At 38.2% G+C, this 22,920-nt stretch overlaps 1 protein-coding gene across 1 annotated transcript; it reads right to left on the reverse strand.

The window, feature by feature from the left end:
- Window positions 1–3,603: 3,603 nt before the first annotated feature.
- On the reverse strand, window positions 3,604–16,467 carry LOC137658104 (probable methyltransferase-like protein 24). Its single transcript, XM_068392795.1, has 5 exons — window positions 16,253–16,467; window positions 12,937–13,138; window positions 6,684–6,854; window positions 4,952–5,047; window positions 3,604–3,885 (listed from the first exon to the last, which is right to left on the reverse strand). The coding sequence occupies exons 1-5, from the start codon at window positions 16,354–16,356 to the stop codon at window positions 3,673–3,675; spliced, it is 786 nt and encodes a 261-aa protein (XP_068248896.1). The 5' UTR covers window positions 16,357–16,467; the 3' UTR covers window positions 3,604–3,672.
- Between the last annotated feature and the right edge of the window lie 6,453 nt (window positions 16,468–22,920).

The following is a 22,920-nucleotide window of genomic DNA, read 5'->3' on the forward strand; positions in this document are numbered from 1 at the left end:
CTACCCAGCCACCCTGCTGTAAAGGGGCAAACCTACATCTGCTGTGAGCAAGGGAAAAAAGGATGGGGTCCTAGGAACCTTGCTACTTGTTTTATCACATGGGAAACATATATATATGGTGAAAATAATTCCAGTATCGCAACAATAAAAACAGACCATAGACAGATGATGTCTAAACAACCTGGAGGAATTTAATCTTAAAAAGAAGCCATTTCTACATGATCATCATCTCCAAAGGAGGAGGTTTTCAAGGTTTACTCCAGGCGCCCATTAACCATTGAAAAGTTACCAGGTAATTATGAGAAAGATACAACAATGATTGCCCAGAACCATCCTCACAGCATACCATTGTATGACCTACAAAATGCATTGCATTTTAACTGCAGCAAAATGTTTTAATAACCATAGCTCACATTAATTGAGCTGCTATATAAACACCTGCACGTTTACATAAGTAAGATCAAAATGTTTCTAAGTTTTTCCATCTCCTTGGATGAAATGATTTTAAGTCAAATGTTATACAATCTTTAACCAAAGAGAGGGGTTAAGTACCAACAGATTTTACTCTAAATTGAACTGGTGAACAGCCTCAATTTCTAGTTGGATATGTTTATGAAAGTATCTCTCTATGGCAATAATAGTAATAATGATTGTAATAAAGGGGTAAAATAATATAGTCTCCATTTTGAGTCCCGCATTTTATTTAGTGAAAAATACACAGTAGTTAATACATTATTGCGGTACACATCTTTATAATTATTTATTAGATTGTATTCATGAATATTGGTCCTATGACTGCAGCTGCTGTGGAGACGACGACAATTTGAGAAGAAGACGTTGACAACTTGAGAAGACGATGAAGACATGATTAGACACTCAAGAAGGAGGAGAAGTAAGAAGACGACGACTATGACTTGAGAAGAAGAGACTTACGAAGAAGAAGGAGAAGACTTGAGAAGAAAGAAAACGTGAGAAGAAAGAACACTTGAGAAGAAGAAGAAGGAAGATGAGGAGAAAGAATAAGATGACTTGAGAAGGAATAAGATGACTCGAGCAGAAGAAGAAGAAGACGAAGACTTAAGCAGAAGACGACGACGACTTAAGCAGAAAAAGACTTAAGCAGAAGATGACGGGGACGTAAGAGGAAGACTTAAACAGAAGACGACGACGACTTAAGAAGAAAAAGACTTAAGCAGATGACGATGAAGACGAATTGAGCAGAAGAAGACACAAAGACGACTTGAGCAGAAGAAGACAAAGCCGACTTGAGCAGAAGACGACGAAGACGACTCGAGCAGAAGACGACGAAGACGAGACACAAAGACGACTTGAGCAGAAGAAGACAAAGCCGACTTGAGCAGAAGACGACGAAGACGACTCGAGCAGAAGACGACGAAGATGACTCGAGCAGAAGACGAAGATAAAGACGACTGCTCACGACGACTTGAGCAAAAGAAGATGAAGAAAACTTGAGCAGAAGACTATGACGGCTCACGACGACTTGAGCAGAAGAAGACGGAGACAACTTGAGCAGAAGAAGACGGAGACGACTTGAGCAGAAGAAGACACGAAGACGACTTGAGCAGAACAAGACACGAAGACGACGCGAGCAGAAGAAGACACGAAGACGACGCGAGCAGAAGAAGACACGAAGACGACGCGAGCAGAAGAAGACACGAAGACGACGCGAGCAGAAGAAGACACGAAGACGACGCGAGCAGAAGAAGACACGAAGAAGACTTGAGCAGAAGAAGACACGAAGACGACTTGAGCAGAAGATGACTGCTCACGACGACTGGAGCAGAAGAAGATGACTGCTCACGACGACTGGAGCAGAAGAAGTTGACTGCTCACGACGACTGGCTCACGACGACTTGAGCTGAAGGAGATGACTGCTCATGACGACTTGAGCTGAAGGAGACTGCTCACGACGACTTGAGCAGAAGAAGATGAAGAAGACTGTTCACGACGACCCGAGCAGAAGAAGACTGCTCACGACGACTTGAGCAGAAGACGACGACTGCTCACGACGACTTGAGCAGAAGGAGACGGAGACGACTTGAGCAGAAGACGATGGAGACGACTTGAGCAGAAGTGAGCAGAAGATGATTTGCTCACGACGACTGGAGCAGAAGGAGACGACTGCTCACGACGACTGGAGCAGAAGGAGACGACTGCTCACGACGACTGGAGCAGAAGGAGACGACTGCTCACGACGACTGGAGCTGAAGGAGACGACTGCTCACGACGACTGGAGCTGAAGGAGACGACTGCTCACGACGACTGGAGCTGAAGGAGACGACTGCTCACGACGACTGGAGCTGAAGGAGACGACTGCTCACGACGACTGGAGCTGAAGGAGACGACTGCTCACGACGACTGGAGCTGAAGGAGACGACTGCTCACGACGACTGGAGCAGAAGGAGACGACTGCTCACGACGACTGGAGCTGAAGGAGACGACTGCTCACGACGACTGGAGCAGAAGGAGACGACTGCTCACGACGACTGGAGCAGAAGGAGACGACTGCTCACGACGACTGGAGCAGAAGGAGACGACTGGTCACGACGACTGGAGCTGAAGGAGACGACTGGTCACGACGACTGGAGGTGAAGGAGACGACTGCTCACGACGACTTGAGCTGAAGGAGATGAAGAACACTGCTCACGATGCCTTGAGCAGAAAAAGACTCACGACGACTCGAGCAGAAGAAGATGACTGCTCACGACGACTGGAGCAGAATTAGATGACTGCTCACGACGCTGGAGCAGTAGGAGACGACTGCTCACGACGACTGGAGCAGAAGGAGACGACTGCTCACGACGACTGGAGCTGAAGGAGACGACTGCTCACGACGACTGGAGCTGAAGGAGACGACTGCTCACGACGACTGGAGCTGAAGGAGACGACTGCTCACGACGACTGGAGCTGAAGGAGACGACTGCTCACGACGACTGGAGCTGAAGGAGACGACTGCTCACGACGACTGGAGCTGAAGGAGACGACTGCTCACGACGACTGGAGCTGAAGGAGATGAAGAACACTGCTCACGATGACTTGAGCAGAAAAAGACTCACGACGACTCGAGCAGAAGAAGACTGCTCACGACGACTCAAGCTGAAGGAGATGACTGCTCACGACGACTTGAGCAGAAGACGACGACTGCTCACGACAACTTCTGCTCACGACGACTTGAGCAGAAGAAGATGAAGACGACTTGAGCAGAAGATGATTAGAAGAAAACTGCTCACGACGACTTGAGCAGAAGAAGACACGAAGACGACTTGAGCAGAAGAAGCTTCAAGGCTTAAGCAGAAGGAGGTGACAAAGAAGACAACTTGAGAAGAAAAGGAAGCCGTGATAAAGAAGACAACTTGAGAAGAAAAGGAAGCCGGTGACTTCCCAAGGGGACTTAAGCAGCAGAAGCAGAAGATGAAGACTTAGCAGGAGAAGAATTAAGCAGCAAAAAAGAAGATGAAGACTTAGCAGGAGAAGAATTAAGCAGCAGGAGAAGACTTAAGCAGAAGATGATTCGTAAGCAGTAGAAGAAGAAGACTAAGCAGAAGATAAGTCGTAAGCAGCAGAAGAAGAAGACTAAGCAGAAGCAGCAGAAGAAGATGAGACGTAAGTAGAAGAAGAACATTTTAGTCTTCTTAAGCAGAAGGAGAAGACTTAAGCAGAAGAAGAAGAATACTCGACCTGAGCAAATGCCATCTCGTAACAGGTGGAAATATTATGTCCTGGGAAGTCTGGATGTTCAAATAGGAGTTCCTGGACCAAGACCGGGCGAGTATCGAAGGTGGTGAATCCCAGGTATTCAAGGGAGACAAATAGATTGTAGAAGTCTTCGTGGAAGTATTTGTTTGGGTGTATTTCCATTCCAAGCTGAAAATAAGGAAAATAAAATAGTTTTCTTTTAAACAGTAAAATTATGGTTTTTTTTTAAACTTGAACAACAAACTGAAGAAGTAAAACTTCTCATATGCAAATAAGTTAAATGTTTTGAACTAAGAAAGCGGAATTGGTTCTGTAACTGATATAAGAGAAATTGATACTAAAAATAATAGAAGTAGTTATCTCCGTTTTGAGTTCTGAAAATTATAAAAGTAATCTCAGAAAAAAAAAAGAAAAAAATTATCATTATATTATAGCATTGAAAGTATAGTAATTTTGAAACATTTTTAACTTTATCAATCCATTTACAAGAAAAATGTAGTAACTCAAAAACTTAAAGCAATAGCAAAATATTAAAATGTTATAAACTCATTAAAATTACTAAAAAAGTATATGTATTTCACCTGCTTATTTTTTATAAGTGTACATATTAATTATAGACTGAATGCTCCAAAAATACATGTAATCACACACAGAACAAGAAATAAAAGAAACTTGTATTATTTCATGCTTAGTGGTTATTTTCCTCTTGGTAAGGGTAGAAGACACACACTAGCTATGGTAAGCAGCTCTTCAAGGAGAAGGACACTCCTAATCAGACCATTGTTCTCTTAATCTTGGAATAGTGGCATAGGTTATTTTCCTCTTGGTAACGGTAGAAGACACACACTAGCTATGGTAAGCAGCTCTTCAAGGAGAACACCACTCCTAATAAGACCATTGTTCTCTCAACCTTGGAATAGTGGCATAGCATAGTCTCTGTACCGTGGTCTTCCAAAACCACTGTCTTGGGTTAGAATTCTCTTGCTTGAGGGTACAATCAGGCACACTTGTCTGTATTTCCTTGTTTCCTTTCCTCAGGGTACAATCAGGCACACTCGTCTGTATTTCCTTGTTTCCTTTCCTCACTAAGCTATGTTAACTGTTGGAGCCCTTGGGCTTATAGCATCCTGCTTTTCCAACCATGGTTGTAGCATCCTGCTTTTCCAACCATGGTTGTAGCTTAGTCACAATAATAATAATAGTGATGACTGAGGAATAAAAACTTGAAACATACCTGCTTAATTTGCAACAATCTCTGGGGATCATCTGTTAATGCTTGGATGAGGCCAGCTTCCATACTCTCGATGTCCAGTTTAACATAATCAATTATCTGAAAGAAAGAAGTGTCACTCACAGCACTTTATTTTTTCATGTTACTTGAAAGTGCTGTATTTGTTCACATCCCTTTTATCAAATCAGTTTCCTTCACCACACACTGACTTCATTCCACCCAAGGAAGTTTTAGGCTAAAGGCAAGGCACTAGAACCCATTAAGTCACTAAGGCTAAAGGCAAGGCACTAGAACCCATCAAGTCCCTTTAAGGCTGAAGGCAAGGCACTAGAACCCATCAAGTCCCTTTAAGGCTGAAGGCAAGGCACTAGAACCCATCAAGTCCCTTTAAGGCTGAAGGCAAGGCACTAGAACCCATCAAGTCCCTTTAAGGCTGAAGGCAAGGCACTAGAACCCATTAAGTCACTTTAAGGCTAAAGGCAAGACACTAGAACCCATTAAGTCACTTTAAGGCTAAAGGCAAGGCACTAGAACCCATTAAGTCACTTTTAGGCTAAAGACAAGGCACTAGAATCCATTAAGTCACTTCTAGGCTAAAAGCAAGGCACTAGAACCCATTAAGTCACTTTAAGGCTAAAGACAAGGCACTAGAATCCATTAAGTCAGTTCTAGGCTAAAGGCAAGGCACTAGAACCCACTACAGTTCAGTGCAACCGTAAGAGAACCTGCTAGTCAAGTCAGTGCATATTAGGAACAGTGCCAAAATTTATATCAGAATAATTTAATCACAATTACAGCATTTTACCATAATTACTAACACTATCGATTATGATTTTACACATTTTGAAGAATCAGCTTAGAAGACTATAGTGGTTTGGTCATGTTATGCAGAGAAGAGGACAATGTTTACAAAAAGCTCATGGATATAGCACATGGAAGGAAGAGAAGGAGGGAGGTCAAGTTTCAGGTGGAAAGATAACCTAGCTAATGACTTGCAGGGGAGGAAAGCAGTTAAAGAATGCAATAAGAAGGATGGAAGTAAGTGGAGAGTGCTGGTAAGAAGCTGCAACTGAATACAAAAAAAGTGGGTCTCTGCTGTAGGTTTTCACCTCAATCTTTGAGATATGTTTTTTTTTTTCCAGCTCTACCGTCTTCAGGGAAGGTTTAAACCCAAGAGTTTTTCATTACATACATTTTCCCTGGCCGGTTTGAACACCATTCTTTTTGAAGGAGTAATTAAGGAGAAAGAACGAAATGACAAAGAGAAAGAACGAAATGAAAAAGAAACCTATTTTGAGACAAAGGAATTAAAAAGATTAGAAAACTCCCTTTAAAGGCAAAAGGTCAAAATTAGAAAACTCCCTTTGAAGATCAAAAGGTCAAAATTAGAAAACTCCCTTTAAAGATCAAAAGGTCAATAAAAATCCATTTCTGGTACAACCCAGGAACATGAATAGTGGGTTACCCTTGAATCTACACTCTTTGGTGTAGAATTAACAATTGCTCCTTTATTTATACTAGATGTCTCTGTCATACACTGATGGCACTATTCCCTCGCCAGGACTTGTGTCTGGCATCGAATGGTACTTACCAATCAAAGTAATGACCTTAAACCAATGCTGCTTGACTTCAACTAGTGATAAAACAACAATCTTAATGAATCCACACCTTTCAGCTGTTCAATAATATCAATTTTTCCACGCCAATCAAATTAAAGATCAAGCATCAGTCTTACCTCGTGAGTGTGTCCCAGCATGTCCATTATGCCGCTAAGACTCATGAAACGTACTTTATTTTTGCCGGAACCCACAGTTTGGTTTTCAGCTCCTATGCCCAGGTTGTAGAAGTGGACGCCATCTGATCTTTTGTGGTCCGGAAGCTTTATGGTGGGGTCGAAGGAAAATACCTGGGATGAATGGAATTATGTAAAACGAGGAATAGGCTACTCAGATCAATATACTGTACTAACTGGCTAAGTAAAATGATAATAATATAGGAAATGAACATGAATTAAAGACAAAGATCAATATACTGTACTAACTGGCTAAGTAAAATTATAATAATAAAGGAAATGAACATGAATTAAAGACAAAGATCAATATACTGTACTAACAGGCTAAGTAAAATGTTAATAATAAAGGATATGAACATGAATTAAAGACAAAGATCAATATACTGTACTAACTGGCTAAGTAAAATGATGATAATAAAGGAAATGAACATGAATTAAAGACAAAGATCAATATACTTTACTAACTGGCTAAGTAAAATGTTAATAATAAAGGAAATGAACATGAATTAAAGACAAAGATCAATATACTGTACCAACTGGCTAAGTAAAATGATAATAATAAAGGAAATGAACATGAATTAAAGACAAAGATCAATATACAGCACTAACTGGCTAAGTAAAATGATGATAATAAAGGAAATGAACATGAATTAAAGACAAAGATCAATATACTGTACTAACTGGCTAAATAGAATGATGATAATAAAGGAAATGAACATGAATTAAAGACAAAGATCAATATACTGTACTAACTGGCTAAGTAAAATGATGATAATAAAGGAAATGAACATGAATTAAAGACAAGGATCAATATACTGTACTAACTGGCTAAGTAAAATGATAATAATAAAGGAAATGAACATGAATTAAAGACAAAGATCAATATACTGTACTAACTGGCTAAGTAAAATGATAATGATAAAGGAAATGAACATGAATTAAAGACAGATCAATATACTGTACTGACTGCCTAAGTAGAATGATAATAATAAAGGAATTGAACATGAATTAAAGACAAAGATCAATATACTGTACTAACTGGCTAAGTAAAATGATAATAATAAAGGAAATGAACATGAATTAAAGACAAAGATCAATATACTGTACTAACTGGCTAAGTAGAATGATAATAATAAAGGAAATGAACATGAATTAAAGACAAAGATCAATATACTGTACTAACTGGATAAGTAAAATGATAATAATAAAGGAAATGAACATGAATTAAAGACAAAGATCAATATACTGTACTAACTGGCTAAGTAAAATGATAATAATAAAGGAAATGAACATGAATCAAAGACAAAGATCAATATACTGTACCAACTGGCTTAGTAAAATGAAAATAAAGGGAATGTACATAAATTAAAAACAAAGAATTATATAGACAGGTATTGACTATAAGAAAAGGGTATTATAAATTAGGGTTTCCCATAATATTTCACAATACAGCAACCTCTGTTATATACTTGAGCAGCTAACATCATTGTAAAATCCATGTGACTAACATTATCATAAATCTATTATCTCAAAAATTGGATTTTCATAATTATATAGCAAAGCCAATTATCATTATTATGGTTATTAGTAGCCAAGCTACAATCCTAGTTGGAAAAGTAGGATGCTACAAGCACAAGGGCACCAACAGGGAAAAATAGCCCTGTGAGGAAAGGAAATAAATAACTACAAGAGAAGTAATGAACTATTAAAATTAAATGTTTTAAGAACAGTAACAGCATTAAAACAGACCTGTCAAATATAAACTATAAAAAATTCAAATGGAACAAAGGGGAAGAGAAATTTATAATTGGAATTGCAATAAATCCCTATTTTACTGCAATTTAGCAACATTGCAAGCTACAAAATTAAGAAAACTGAAAAACACCAAGGTTAACCCCCTTGCATTTTTTAGGGCCAATTTAATTTTTCTCTTGAAATTAGGCTATATTGTGTAGAATCAATTGATAAGGAACAAAGAACATAGGAAATGGCCATAAATTGCAATTTGCTTACAAAACAGCGATTTGGCAAACCTTAAATACATTTTGAATAAATATTCTTTTTACCTTATATGGGAAAAATACGGTATTTTGCAATTCTGATCACCAATTTAAGATTGGAATTGCAATAAATCCCCATTTTACTGCAATTTAGCAATATTGCAAGCAAAAAAAAAAAATGAAAAAAGGGCAAAACACCAAGATTAACCCTGTGCATTTTTTTTAGGGTCAATTTAATTTTTCTCTTGAAATTCGGCCATATTGTGCGGAATCCATTGCTAAGGAACAAAGCACATAAGAAATGGCCATATATTGCAATTTTTTCAAGAGAAAAATTAAATTCTCTAAAAACTGCAACGGGTTAACCTTGGTGTTTTGCCCTTTTTTCCAATTTCCTTCGCTTGCAATGTTGCTAAATTGCAATAAAATAAGGCTTTATTGCTATTCCAATCATAAATTGGTGATTAGAATTGCAAAATACTGTGTTTTCCCCATACAAGGTAAGAAGAATATTTATCTATAATGCATTTAAGGCTTGCCAAATCGCTGTATTGCAATCAAGTTGCAATATATGGCCATTTCCTATGTTCTTTGTTCCTTAGAATTGGACTCTGCACAATATGGCCGAATTTCATGAGAAAAATTAAATTGTCCCTAAAAACTGCAAGGGGTTAACCTTGGTGTTTTGCCATTTTTTCCCTTTTTTTTTGCTTACAATGTTGCTAAATTGCAGTAAAATAAGGGATTTATTGCAATTCCAATCGAAAATTGGTGATTAGAATGGCAAAATACTGTATTTTCTCTATACTAGGTAATAAGAATTATATTTATTCAAAATGCATTTAAGGCTTACCAAATCGCTGTATAGCAATCCAAATATAATATAGGGCTATTTCTTAAGTTCTTTGTTCCTTAGCAATGGATTCCGCACAATATGGCCGAATTTCAATTGAAATATTAAATTGGCCCTTGGTGTTTTGCCATTTTTAATTTTTTTTTTTGCTTGCAATGTTGCTAAATTGCAGTAAGATAGGGATTTATTGCAATTCCAATCTTAAATTGGTGATTAAAATTGCAAAACACTGTATTTCTCCCATATAAGGTAAAAGGATTAATACTTGCCAAATCACTGTATTTCAATGAAATTGCAATATAGGGCCATTTCTTATGTTCTTTGTCCCTTAGCAATGGATTCCGCACAATATGGCCGAATTTCAAGAGAAAAATTAAATTGGCCCTAAAAAACTGCAAGGGACCTTGATGTTTTGCCCTTTTTTTTAAATTTTGTTTTCGCTTGCAGTGTTGCTATGTGCGCTGTGCTCGCGCAAAGAAGGCTACCGTTCAGGTAGTCCGATGGGTCGGCGATCGGCAAAGAGTTGGCGAACGGTGCCTGGCCGGAGATCGATGAGATCACGAACAGTGCCTAGAAGATCAGTGGTGGGTCGTAGTCTACCTTTTTCCTCTGAAGAGGAGTGACGAGCTGTCGACGAGAGCCGAGAGTGACAACGAAGGTTCCTGGGTAACTGGTGAAAGCTGATGTCGGCGATCAGCAAGCAGGTGAGCAGTAAGCAGGCAATCGGTGAGCAGGTGAAGGGTGAGGAGGCAATCGGCGAGCAGGCAATTGGCGATCAGGTTAACTGTGAGTTGGCAAATGATGAGCAGGCGATCGGTTAGCAGGTGAGCAATAAGCTGGTGAACGGCAAGCACGAGAACGGGGTCTAGAAGATTGGCGGGTCGGAGAGCTGTGAGCCGGAGATGGGCGAGCAGCCAACTGACTATCTACTGCAGGGCAGCCACTATCAGAAGAGGATTGCGAACGAAACCTCATCAAAGTGTCATGAATCAGGATTCGTTGTCGAGAAGGAGAGTTCAGGGTAACGACCGAAGGACGAGAATCAGATCAACCAGGAGGATCCTTTGAAGAGGAAGCTGAGGAACCAAACAGTCGATGTTTCACTGAAGGTGAAGAAGCGTAACCGAGGTGTAGAGGAGTGCGAGTTCGTCGAGGGCGGCGACCATGACTACGAGCCTCCACGGAGTCAGGCAGGGCAGCAGGTCAGTGGATTGCAAATGAGGGAGGTGATCACTCCCTGGAAAGACACGCTTTGGACTTTGCTTCTCCCCGAAGGCCTCGACGCAGCTGACGGAGCAGAGGCAGAGGCAAGAGTGGAGCCCACAGGCAGAGTAACAGACGAAGCCTCGGAAACGAGCATCTCAACCAGAGGCAATGGATCCACCGCAGACTCGGAAGAAGGCTGCAATCCCACACCTCGCTGAAGTAGTCCAAGCAGCAGCACCTTGGAAGGAAGACCGGGCAAACCAAGGGACGGCCACACCTGGGACAAAGGAGAAAAGAGGCAAGGTCTCTACCGGGGGAAGAGGCGGGGGAAGAGGTGTGGCCATCTCGCTAGGGTAAGTAACACAGTCTCTCGAGGACTAGGGTTGACCAAGTGTTAAAGGGTCTACACTACTACTCGATCAATCCCCGGAGGGAAGCACTCGAGTAGAAGCTTTGGAGGAAAGTCGGGGAGTGGAAGCAGCAGCTTTAGGTTTCTTCTGCTTTGAAGAAACCTTAGAAGGAAAATAGTCTCTTTTAGACTTCTTCCACCGTCACCCAAACTTTTCCCACTGGGAGGCAGACCACTCCCGACAATCAATACATTTACTATCCCCTGTACAACGCTGCCCCCGACAAGCCAGACACAGACGGTGAGGATCGGTAACCTCGGATGACAAAAGTACTGCAGGAGCGGCACTTGGGACCAGGGCAGGTGTGCATGACCGGAAGGCACAGGGACTTGCACACACAAACACACACACATCCGGAAGAGAAAGCACAAATAGATTAATGGCAGTCCAAAAAGATCGGATGAAGAACGGTAGTAACCGTTCATCGTTCGAGCCAAAAGTAAAGAAGTATTATCACTGGTGAGTGAGCTAGGGGGGGGGGGTTAGTTACTAACCCCCACCCTCTGTTGACCAGCGGAATAGGTGGCTAACCCTCGCTAACTTTGTAATGGCTCGCCCTTTCAGCTTCACCGAAAGTGATATCCATATAAATAGCGTAGGTATATATTCCAGTTATGAAACAAACCAAATTTAGATAGCACAAGGGATGAAACAGATGATGAACTGCGCATTTATATGGTTACTGACTACCACAAAGTTTATGTCGTTAGGCTCGAATGGTGTTTTGTAATGCAGGTAAAGGTGGGGTCATTGATCAGATGAATTTTTCTAATTCAATGTCACTGAAAAACAGCAATACCTCATATAACAAATAAAATTAAGTTGTTTTCACTATGTAGAGAATTGTTTGATACATTGAATTAACTCATTAGAAATTTGTGACATCCCCAAGGAAGTTTTTCATTATGAATTTACAGGTGGAAGATACAGAGTGGGAACATTGGTCAAGTAAAAGGCTAAAAGTTAGGTGGCTAGAGGCATTATGGATCCTGAAAAGTCCCTCTAATAATGTCTATAGTACACTACACTGTGTGAGGTGCACAGAGGCACCATCTCCCTATGAGGCTAAAGTCTTACTATGAAATACATCAGAGCTTTGTAAGAAAATATATACGTTAAATAGATTCAGGTATATATGATAAACTATGAACTAGAACATTCTTATAAGTTACAGACTTTGAAAATTAATATTCAACAAGTTTAACTATACATTAATTATTAACTGCCAGGTACTTTAGCTTTAAAATAATCTATGTGAAGAAATACGAAATTACCAGATCTTGATGACAACTGAATATATTTCTCCCCTCAACAGCATTTGCTAAAATAAGAAGCAATACAAAACTGAGATTAAACCGCGTGACAAGAAAGAAGCGAGCTTTTGTGGAGATGGAGAAAACTCTTTAATCCGACTAAACCTTAAGTAGAGATTAAGAGAGCAGACTCTGAGGTAATTGGTCTCTAAATATGAATAACAATGTTGACTAAGCCTAGTTAAGTTAGCTCATTCCAGTGAAAAAATATCTTGAAAAGAGTGCAAAATATCAGAACATCCCAAGAATATTCATTCTTGTACTGTACAGGTATTGTACTGCAGCCAACCAGCCACTGTGACAAATTGACAATTATAGCTTACCGGTAGAGTATGACTTCTGAGGTGCAGTCCAGAAGAGACCATGCATTCAATGTCTCTTCGTGGGGCAAATCGAATATAAATTAATTATTACCTTGCAGCCATAGCCAGCGATAGCATCATCAAAGCTCCAGTCAATGGAGATACCAAAGGAATACACAAGGCAGTTGCCCGGAGTTATATTATACAAAGGAGCGAAACACACCGCTTTCTTGCCGTCATTTTCACCCGAGTCTCTTCTGTGCCCTCCAAGGTATCTCATCTCAGGACACCTGACTCGCGGGTTTTCTGCATAGCTGGAAAGAGAAACCATGATCATTATTAGTTTATTGTAATACAGATCCAGTGTGAATTATAATTCTGAAGGTCATGGTTATTTTAATACCGAGAGCCTTTATCGCTCATTGGGACAAACTTGGTGTAAAATTTCGCTATGACCAAAGAGGAAAATTTAAAAGGGAAACAAACCCAGTCTAACCTAAGGTTTCCTACCTAACCTAACCAAGGGATTGTATCCTTATCTACCTTGCAACCTGGGAGATCGATCCAATGTCAATATCTGATGTACCTGGACAAAACTTTTCTAGTCTAGGTGATATGATTAGGAAAATAGTAAATGCAAGCATCGATGAGTGCAAGTTTCCCAAATGTGAGAAAATGGCTATATTCACGCCAGTTCTGAAAAGTGCTCTGGATTATCAGGAATTAAACTCATATTTTGAATCTATCCTTTGTTGCACAAGTCTTGAACAAGTAGTTAGTCATTTAGAAGAATTAGAAGTTGTACCAGACAACCAGTCTGCTTACAGAAAATTATACTCTAAGGAGACAGCCATCTGTTCTGTTGTAAATGATATGTTGAAGATGATGCCTGAAAATAAATGTGGTATTTTGATATTACTCAATCTTAGTGCTGCTTTTGACACAGTTGTGTATGAATTGCTACTAAATGATTTACGGTCCATCGGTATTGAAGATCAAGTATTCGAATACTTTAAAGACTACTTGGTTGACAGAAATTATTGTGTGCAAATTGGAAACTCTTATTCGTTATATGAACCTTTAAACCGAGGTGTACCTCAGGGGAGTATACTGTGCCCCATCTTATTCTGCATCTATACTATTGGTTTAACGAAAATACTACAAAGGCACGGTGTAAAGTTCAAACTATTTGCAGATGATACACAATTTTACTTCATAAATGATATAGACGACACTACTGAAACTCTAAATCGAATTCTTGACAGAGTTAGGGAATGGATGACAATCAAACAACTAATAATAAATGAAATAATATTAGTTTATGGTGGTAGGAAAGAAAAACAGCATAAGAAATTTGGAGATATTCAAATAAACAAATAACGACTCAGTCCTGATATTTAGTAAAGACTGTAACTTGTCTTCCAATGCTCAAATAAATAATATAGTAAAAACTGCTGGTTATCATCTCAGAAACATTGCTTTTATGATAAAAAAACTTGCATGAACAATCTGTAGAACTTGTGATAAACCGAGTTATTACCGGGATTGCCCACTGTAACTCCACCTACTACAATTTACTAAAAGTACTTTAGAAATTACAAAACATAATAAACAGAGGAGCAAGACTGCTAAAAGGTGTCCCACTTCAAAATATTATCACTCCTATACTAATTGATTTACACTAGTTGCCTGATAAAGTGAGAATTAGAGTTTAAAATATGTACAATAACCCACCAAGTTATTAGAAATGGTCATCCAATTTATCTAAGAGAATTGCTACATATTGTGCAGCCAACAAATCGTGTTGACACGAGAATAGTTATAGATGGTTTCAAACTATTGGAACCTGAATAAATGTCTGCTGTAAGTTCTAGAGGCTTTAAATATGAGGCCAAGAGACTATACAATAAGCTCCCACGAGACATCCGAATGATTGGAGATATTATGAAGATATTAAGGCTTTCAAGAGGAAACTGAAAATTTTCTTATTCTGCGAGTGCTTCGATGGTGACGATTGACCAGTAAGCGATCAATAAGTGATGTGAAATGTTGAATGATCTCGAACAAACATGATAAAATGACTGGGGGTCATGTAGAGAGTAGGGTTCCCCTGCTGTACAGGACCGGAAAAGCAGGCCTTAAAGTAAAGTAAGTAACCCCCATTAGACTGCTTACTTTATGACCAAGTCTTAACTTAAGTGCTTGCTTCTTAACCAGCTTCACTACTAAGGCAAGGTAACACTGACATATTTCTTATATCGTAAAACTAGCTTCATGTCGTATTTCAGACCAAGATAGAAAACAACTTCCCCACAAAAAAAAAAAAGAAAAAAGAAAATCTATTTGACAAGTAATAAGAAAGTTCACGCCTGTCTCAACAAACTACATACCCCCACAATATCTATGCAGGGAAGATAATTTACAGAGTCCTTTTACTGAGCAATGTATAATTCAAAGTAACAGCTTCTAGTGTAGGAATTACAAGTCAGTGTACCAGTTGACAGTCTAACAAGCACTTTGGTCAATTTAGCCCTTTCAATTCAGCTATCTTCAATCACTGTACACTGCAGTAATCGGTGTGCTAAAATTTTCCTTTTCAAATTAAAGATGGGTAACAAAATGAAAATCCAGGTGATTTCGTACCGAAAGACAAACTATATTATTGTTATTGTTACTAGCCAAGCTACAACCCTAATTGGAAAAGCAAGATGCTATAAGCCCAAGGGCTCCAATGATGATGATTTTCAGTATAGGGTACATAGTTGCAATTGACAATCTACACATTCAGTTAATCGATTGAAAATCATGAAGTTATCTTCTCTCGCTGCATCAAGCCACAGATTTTGCTTGTGTCAATTCTTCAACCTTAATGAGGGACGAATAAGAGCTCTGATTCCTTTCCTACATTGCTTGAAACTACGAGTGCTTGTCACGACGAAAAGAAAGATAGCATTTATCCAATATTATAATACCAATATAACACCGTTGCCATCTAAATGTTTAGTTGATACGAAGCTATTATTAACTATTTTGCATGCTAAGTTTATAACCGTTATTTTGAAAAATTACCAAGACTTAATGAATTATGCATATTTACTGGAATTTTTCAGTGATTATGTATAATAACTGCAATATCCGTTAGTGGGCAAATTTAATTATGCATGATAACGAATTTCGCATATTTACAGTAACACAAACACACCATACATATATATATATATATATATATATATATATATATATATATATATATATATATATATATATATATATATATATATATATATATATATATATATAATGTGTGTGTGTGTGCGTGCGTGTGTATGGCTTTTTTATCATATTCCATGTAACATATTAGCCTTACTAATATCAATAATATCTATATACTACTAATGAAGCATTTGAACAAGCAAAATATCACTCACTCAAGGAACTGCTGAAGACCATTGTAATAGAAGTGAGGTTTCTTCCTCCTGGATGCTCCTGGGAGCGCTTCCTTGGTACCAGACGCCCTACGACTCAAGTCCATAGTCTGGCAGTGACTGCAAGAAGTACAATTGCATGGACAGTCACACTTAACAGTCTCGCTGTAGTCATTACGAGGATGGATGACCGGGAACTGTGACTGAGTTTGAGGCAAGTGTTTTTGATCTGCTGCTTCTTCCAGCCCAACTGCTTTCTTGAGTTCGTCAACCGAGCTGGAATGAAAAGGACAGTTGTGATAAAGGGTTTTTCAGCGACTAGAAAAAGAGCGAGGCTATTCAACTGTCAAGTAAATAGAATAAACAATTCAAGAATTGAATATCTGTCGAGAAATCATAAGCAGGAAATTGAATTCATAATCACGAACTCTTTAAGGAATTGTAGGAATATTCCCTGTTTTAAGAACCGTTTTCAAAGTATTTTCAATTTCATTTGGTAGTTCATATATTTAAATATTCCTCTTGAATCACTAATTGGATTTTCGAACAACAAACTTGAAACGTCTGACCAACGATGTATTCACCAAGTTACAAAAAAATAAATGTAAATAAACATAGATAAATATAAATGAATATAAATAGATATAAATAAATATAAATCAATAAATAAATCAATAAATAAAACATTAAATAAATTATTAAAAATAAATAAGTAAATAAATAAGGAAATGAAGATAAATAAATAAATAAATAAGGAAATGGAGATAAATAAATAAATAAGGAAATAAAGATAAATAAATAAATAATTAAATAAATAAATAAGGAAATAAAGATAAATAAATAAGGAAATAAAGATAAATAAATAAATAATTAAATAAATAAACAAGGAAATAAAGATAAATAAATAAATCAATAAAATGAATAAATGAATAAATAAATACATACATATTCTTAATTTTGCCACGCCATCTGTTCTTAACTTAAAACACCAATCATGAGATTAAAGGCAACTCATGAATGGTAGAGGCAAGAAGCAGGACCGTGTCTTAGAAACTACTTAATATGATCAGCACCCAAGCCCCCTCTCCATCAAGCTAGGACCAGGGAGGGCTAGGCAATGGCTGTTGATGACTCATCAGGTAGATCTATAGGCTTCCAAAAACCTACATTCCTGTCACGCTGGACGGCAGTCACTCAGAAAACAACAATCTCTCGCATATTGCCCAAACAAAACTGTTGTAGTTAGAAGTGGGTTTAAAGGTTTAAAGGTCGCTCATGAATGGCAGAGGCAAGGGACAGTGACATTGCCCTATCAAGCAGGACAATGCCCTAGAGACTGACCATATATCATATGATCAACGCCCAAGCCCTCTCTCCACCCAAGCTAGGACCAGGGAGGGTCAGGCAGTGGCTGCTGATGACTCAGCAGATAAACCTATAGGCTCCCCCAAACCCCCCCCCAACCTTAGCTCACAAAGATGGTAAGGTTGCAGACACTAATGGCACTAACAAGTGTTAGCGGGACTCGAACCCCCGTCTGGCAAACACCAGACAGAGACGTTACCAATCAGGCCACAACAACCTAAAGGGTTGAATATGTGTGCATATCTAAATATTTAGGAGTCTTTTTTGACGGGTTGTATACACTAGTTTACAAATAATAATCTTTTTTTCTAGTAAAAGGTCAATTTATGTTGGTAATTAATGAGACCTTTCAATGCTGAAGAAGACAACAGTATAAAAGCTATGTATTTAGTGACTCAGGTGGCAGTTCGAAACACTCCTTTCCACACCTAGGTCCCTTTGCGATACTTACATTTTCGTATACATAAATATGAAAGCCACTGTCATCAGGATCAACATGTACGGTGCCATATTTTTCATTGTTCTCGTCATTCTATGCTTTATAAACTAGATTTTATTACTTAGCAAAATTTCTAAAAATATAGAAACACAACTGGATCACCAGTGGTTATTTTGAGAAAATTTGTCACTGCAAAATTTCTATTAGTTTGTATATTTTAATATATTTCACTTGACAAATCCTTTGACTTTTTCACTACGACAATTTTTTCCCTTTTTTCAAATTATGGCGACACTTCCGTCGACTAGCCCCAGCCAACGACTATTGAAAGAGAGGAAAACCTAAAATTAGATTTTCATTTCTAAACAGACTTTCCTGTATTTGCAAGCAATATTGTTATTTTGAGAATATCGTTTGAGTTTCTCTCTCTCTCTCTCTCTCTCTCTCTCTCTCTCTCTCTCTCTCTCTCTCTCTCTCTCTCTCTCTCTCTCTCAATAGTAATTTTTTTTTTCATATCCGTGCACAGTAAGTTTGCTTACGTTGCCAACTCCGACAGTAACAGGGATTTTCGATGTCTCAAACACTTGCCCCTAAGTGTGGAATTAGTTTAAACGTTTAGAGTTTTTATGATCCTGTCTAAATATTTTTTTATTAGTTTAGTGTGTTACTGTTCTCTACATCCGCTGGAAGCCTGTTTCATATATTTTCTCTTTTGTATGTAAAGAAATGACCACATTGAGTAGTGTTGTATCTTTTCAATTCCAGTTTGTATGCGCTTCCTTTGGACTCATTTGTGATACGCTTGAAAAGGTTGCTGAATTTTAAGTCGTTATTCTATCAAAATCCGTGATCCACTAAATAGAACTAACAACTGCAAATCTTAAGTTGTTAAGGTATTGCCCATCAATGAGAGTTCCTACATTTTCCCAATCAAAATTCTTAAAAACTTCTAGGCATGATGTCAATAATTTAGGAGAGATGGAGTCTCCTTGTCTAGCCCCTTTTTGCAATTAGAATTTTCTAGCTATATCTATTTTTAGGATTGATGGAATACCCATAAACTATAGATATCTTATAAGTGTTCTAACGTAAGTGTCATGTATTCCTCAACTTTGAAAGGCTTTTATTACTATTAAAAGTTCTGACATTGTCAAAAGCTTGTGGTGTGAACAATTTTCAATTAAAATAAACAGTTCATAATTACTTGGAAGCGGTGGCAAATAGACGACTGTTACGTCATGATCAGGTTTATCTTAGAGTTATTCAACATAAATGAACAGAGCCTTTTACTTATAATCATCTTCATTCACCGAAAGAACACTTTTTTATTTTCAAGTCTCAACTCTAGACTTATTATGAACATTGTAACGTTAATTTGGACCAAGTCAAATAAGATGGAGTGGACACATTAGTTACTGTACATTTAAAGATATCAGGCAAATGAATGTCAACATAGATAATCACACTATCGTATGTGCGTAGTGGGAACCCAGCAGCGACGAGGGTACGCGACTATGGTTCGCGTCCAACTCTCCATACCCTGCTTCCAAGGGTGAGGTAGATAAGCCACCTGGCCATATGGGGATATGGTGCTCCTTCTAGGAGATAGGTGGTAGCCATCTTGGGAATTTTGTGATCAAACGATTCGAATTTAGAACGAAACATTCTGAGAAACAGTGGATTCAAATATTGCATTTCGTTGTGATTCGATTTTTTCTTTTCATTTCGTTTCTTAAAAGACCCATGGTTTTGAAAACAATCTTCCTTCGTTGTTTTAAAGGTTTAAATGGCAGAGGCAAGGGACAGTGACATTGCCCTATCGAGCAGAACAATGCCCTAGAGACTGACCTTGTAACATATGATCAGCGGCCAAGCTAGAACCAAGGAGGGCCAGGCAGTGGCTGCTGATGACTCAACAGATAGACCTATAGGCTCCCTTGCCGCAATCAGGGTTACTCTACATCGAATCCCCCAGTGCTTATCTGACCTCCCTCAGCATTGACCTGGGGAGCGGGGCGCAAAAATGATTAAGTTTGCATTCTACTAATGGCGCCTGTCCCAATAAACTACATACCCCCACAGAATCTATGCAGGGAAAACCATTTACTAAGAGTCCCTTAACTGAACAATATATATTTCAAAGCAACAGCTTCCAGTGTAAGAATTACAAGTCAGTGTACCAGTTGACAGTCTAACAAGCACTTTGGTCAATTTAGCCTTTTCAATTCAGCTATCTTCAATCGCTGTACACTGCAGTTATCACTGTGCTAAAATGTTCACCTTCAAATTAAAGACAAGCTAACAGGATAAAATTCCAGGTGAATTCGTACCGAAAGACAAATTATATTCTTATTCTTATTACTAGCCAAGCTACAACTCTAGTTGGAAAAGCAAGCTGCTTTAAGCCCAAGGGCTCCAATGATGATGATTTTCAGTATAGGGTACATAGTTGCAATTGACATTCTACTAATGGCACCAGTCGTTTACAAACAAACTCTTTCCCAGGTTCGAGGTTCCTGGTTCCTGGTTCCTGGTTCCTTATTGCTCTCCGCAAAATAAGTTTGCGGGCACTCTATCTCTTTATAGATAGGTGCAAAGCTTCTAAGCTTATTCTTATTATTGTTATTAAGTTTATATCATCTGTGCCTTAAATAAATTAATATCATAATGAGGTTCTCAATCTTTACTTTTATTCCATTCTACTTTGAAATTGGATAGGATAACACCTTGCTATCATCAGTTTTGGCAACCTGTTGTGGTAATCAGTTTGGGCTTCTTAAACTCTTCTTTTATATTCATTTCCCTATCTATAAATGTAGCCAGATCCCTGCTAGGATTTTTCAGCATACCTAAACTTATTTCTACATTCTTTAGCTGTTCTAACTTTGGGCATAAAAATAAATGGTGGGACCATTGGTCACGAATCTAGTGACCTGCTTCCTAACGATTTACGTTAACGGATTATCATATATTAAATTTCTGTATGACTTGTTACTTGTTTTGGGTTTAAATCCAACCCTCCACTGAAGTCGAGTGAACTACTTCTCGGGCGGGTCCATATTAATCATCTAACGAAACATTTTCATTATAACTTATACAATTCTTTGATTGTAGCATCTTCCAAATCATATGATCTTGTGAAAAGTAATGTCTTTAGTTTCTTCTTAAATTCAATTGCTCCCTTTAGGTCCTTCGTTTCAGTTGGCAGTTTATTATAATGTCTAGGCGCACAGTAGCACAGTGATAAGCTTTCTCATAGTCTGCAAGAGCCATACGTTTGTCATACACTGTTAATTTTTCCATTGGCTGGTTAATAACATGGATATGGTCAGTTGTTGAATATCCGCTTTTAAAACCTGCCTGTTCCCTTGGCAAAGTCTCGCTTTCTCTCCATCTTGCTAAATATGTGGTTTGTCATATTCTTAATTTTTCCATTGGCTGGTTAATAACATGGATATGGTCAGTTGTTGAATATCCGCTTTTAAAACCTGTCTGTTCTCTTGACAAAGTCTCGCTTTCTCTCCATCTTGCTTAAATATGTGGTTTGTCATATTCTTAATTTTTCCATTGACTGGTTAATAACATGGATATGGTCAGTTGTTGAATATCCGCTTTTAAAACCTAGCTACTCTCTTGGCAAGACTCGCTTTCTCTCCATCTTGCTAAATATAATATGGTTTGTCAGTCTTAATTTTTTTACATTGGCTGGTTAATAACATGGATATGGTCAGTTGTTGAATATCCGCTTTTAAAACCTGCCTGTTCTCTTGGCAAAGTCTCGCTTTCTCTCCATCTTGCTAAATATAATGCTTGTAAATATTTCATATATTACAGACAGTAAACTTCTTAGGCGGTAATTTTACAGGTCTTGCGTGCCTTTCTTTCTGTGATATGATATTTTCCCAAGCTGAACATATAGAGCAGTCTTGCAATCATTGTGTGTAAATCTTGGCGAGATTTATCACCATGAGATATCATCCATCTAATATTAGATCATTTGTTGGACCATCTTCTTCCGCTTAGTCTTTTCAGGCTTTCTTTACTTATACCGTTACTTTTGGTACCAGCTCAGATTACATTATTTCTATTGGAAAAGTCAATTCTTATATTACTCTTGTATAGAAATCCTCTGCTACTTTTGTTTCCCTCTTATACTGATATCCATTTTCACCCGTTTACATAAATATCTGTTGACACCCTGATCCAAGTCTTCTTTTCAACTTGATGCTTCTTCCTTTCTTTAATTTTCCTCTATTTTGTCATTGTTATGTTTTTAAATGTTATGTTTTTAGTTTGTGGATTGTTTGGGACAATTCTGCTAATTCTATTGTATTACCTCTGTAGAGTTATGACGTCATTTGACTGGCCATACAGTAATACATTGGATCCTTCTCTCTGGTCACGGTTAGTTTTCCCTTTGCTTACACATATCGAATAATCTGGCCAATTCTTTACACATTCTCCTCTGTCCTCATACATCTGACAATACTGATATTGCCAAATAAGTCTTCACCCAAGGGGTTACTGCAATGTAATTGTTCAGTGGCTACTTTCCTCTTGGAAAGGGTAAAAGACCCATTAGCTATGGTAAGCAGCTCTTCTAGGAGAAGGACACTCCAAAATCAAACCATTGTTCTCTAATCTCATGGTAGTGCCATAGCCTACGTACCATAGTCTTCCACTCTCTTCGGTTAGAGTTCTCTTGCTTGAGGGTACACTTGAGCAAACCATCTAATTTCTTTTCCTCTAGTTTTGTTAAAGCTTTTATAGTTTATATAGGAGATATTTATTTTAATGTGGTTACTCTTCTTAGAATATTTTATTTTCCTTGTTTCCTTTCCTTACTGGGCTATTTTCCCTGTTGGAG

Source organism: Palaemon carinicauda, chromosome 19 (assembly GCF_036898095.1).
Source record: "Palaemon carinicauda isolate YSFRI2023 chromosome 19, ASM3689809v2, whole genome shotgun sequence".
NCBI lineage: Eukaryota > Metazoa > Arthropoda > Malacostraca > Decapoda > Palaemonidae > Palaemon > Palaemon carinicauda.

What these genes read in the sequence shown, in the direction of transcription:
- LOC137658104 (XM_068392795.1), bottom strand. Translation starts at nt 16,356, where the DNA reads ATGGACTTGAGTCGTAGGGCGTCTGGTACCAAGGAAGCGCTCCCAGGA. An exon ending in GGTCTTCAGCAGTTCCTTGA is followed by an intron (nt 13,139 to 16,252) that starts GTGAGTGATATT and finishes TTCTCTTTCCAG; the next exon opens with CTATGCAGAAAACCCGCGAG. An exon ending in TCGCTGGCTATGGCTGCAAG is followed by an intron (nt 6,855 to 12,936) that starts GTAATAATTAAT and finishes CATTCATCCCAG; the next exon opens with GTATTTTCCTTCGACCCCAC.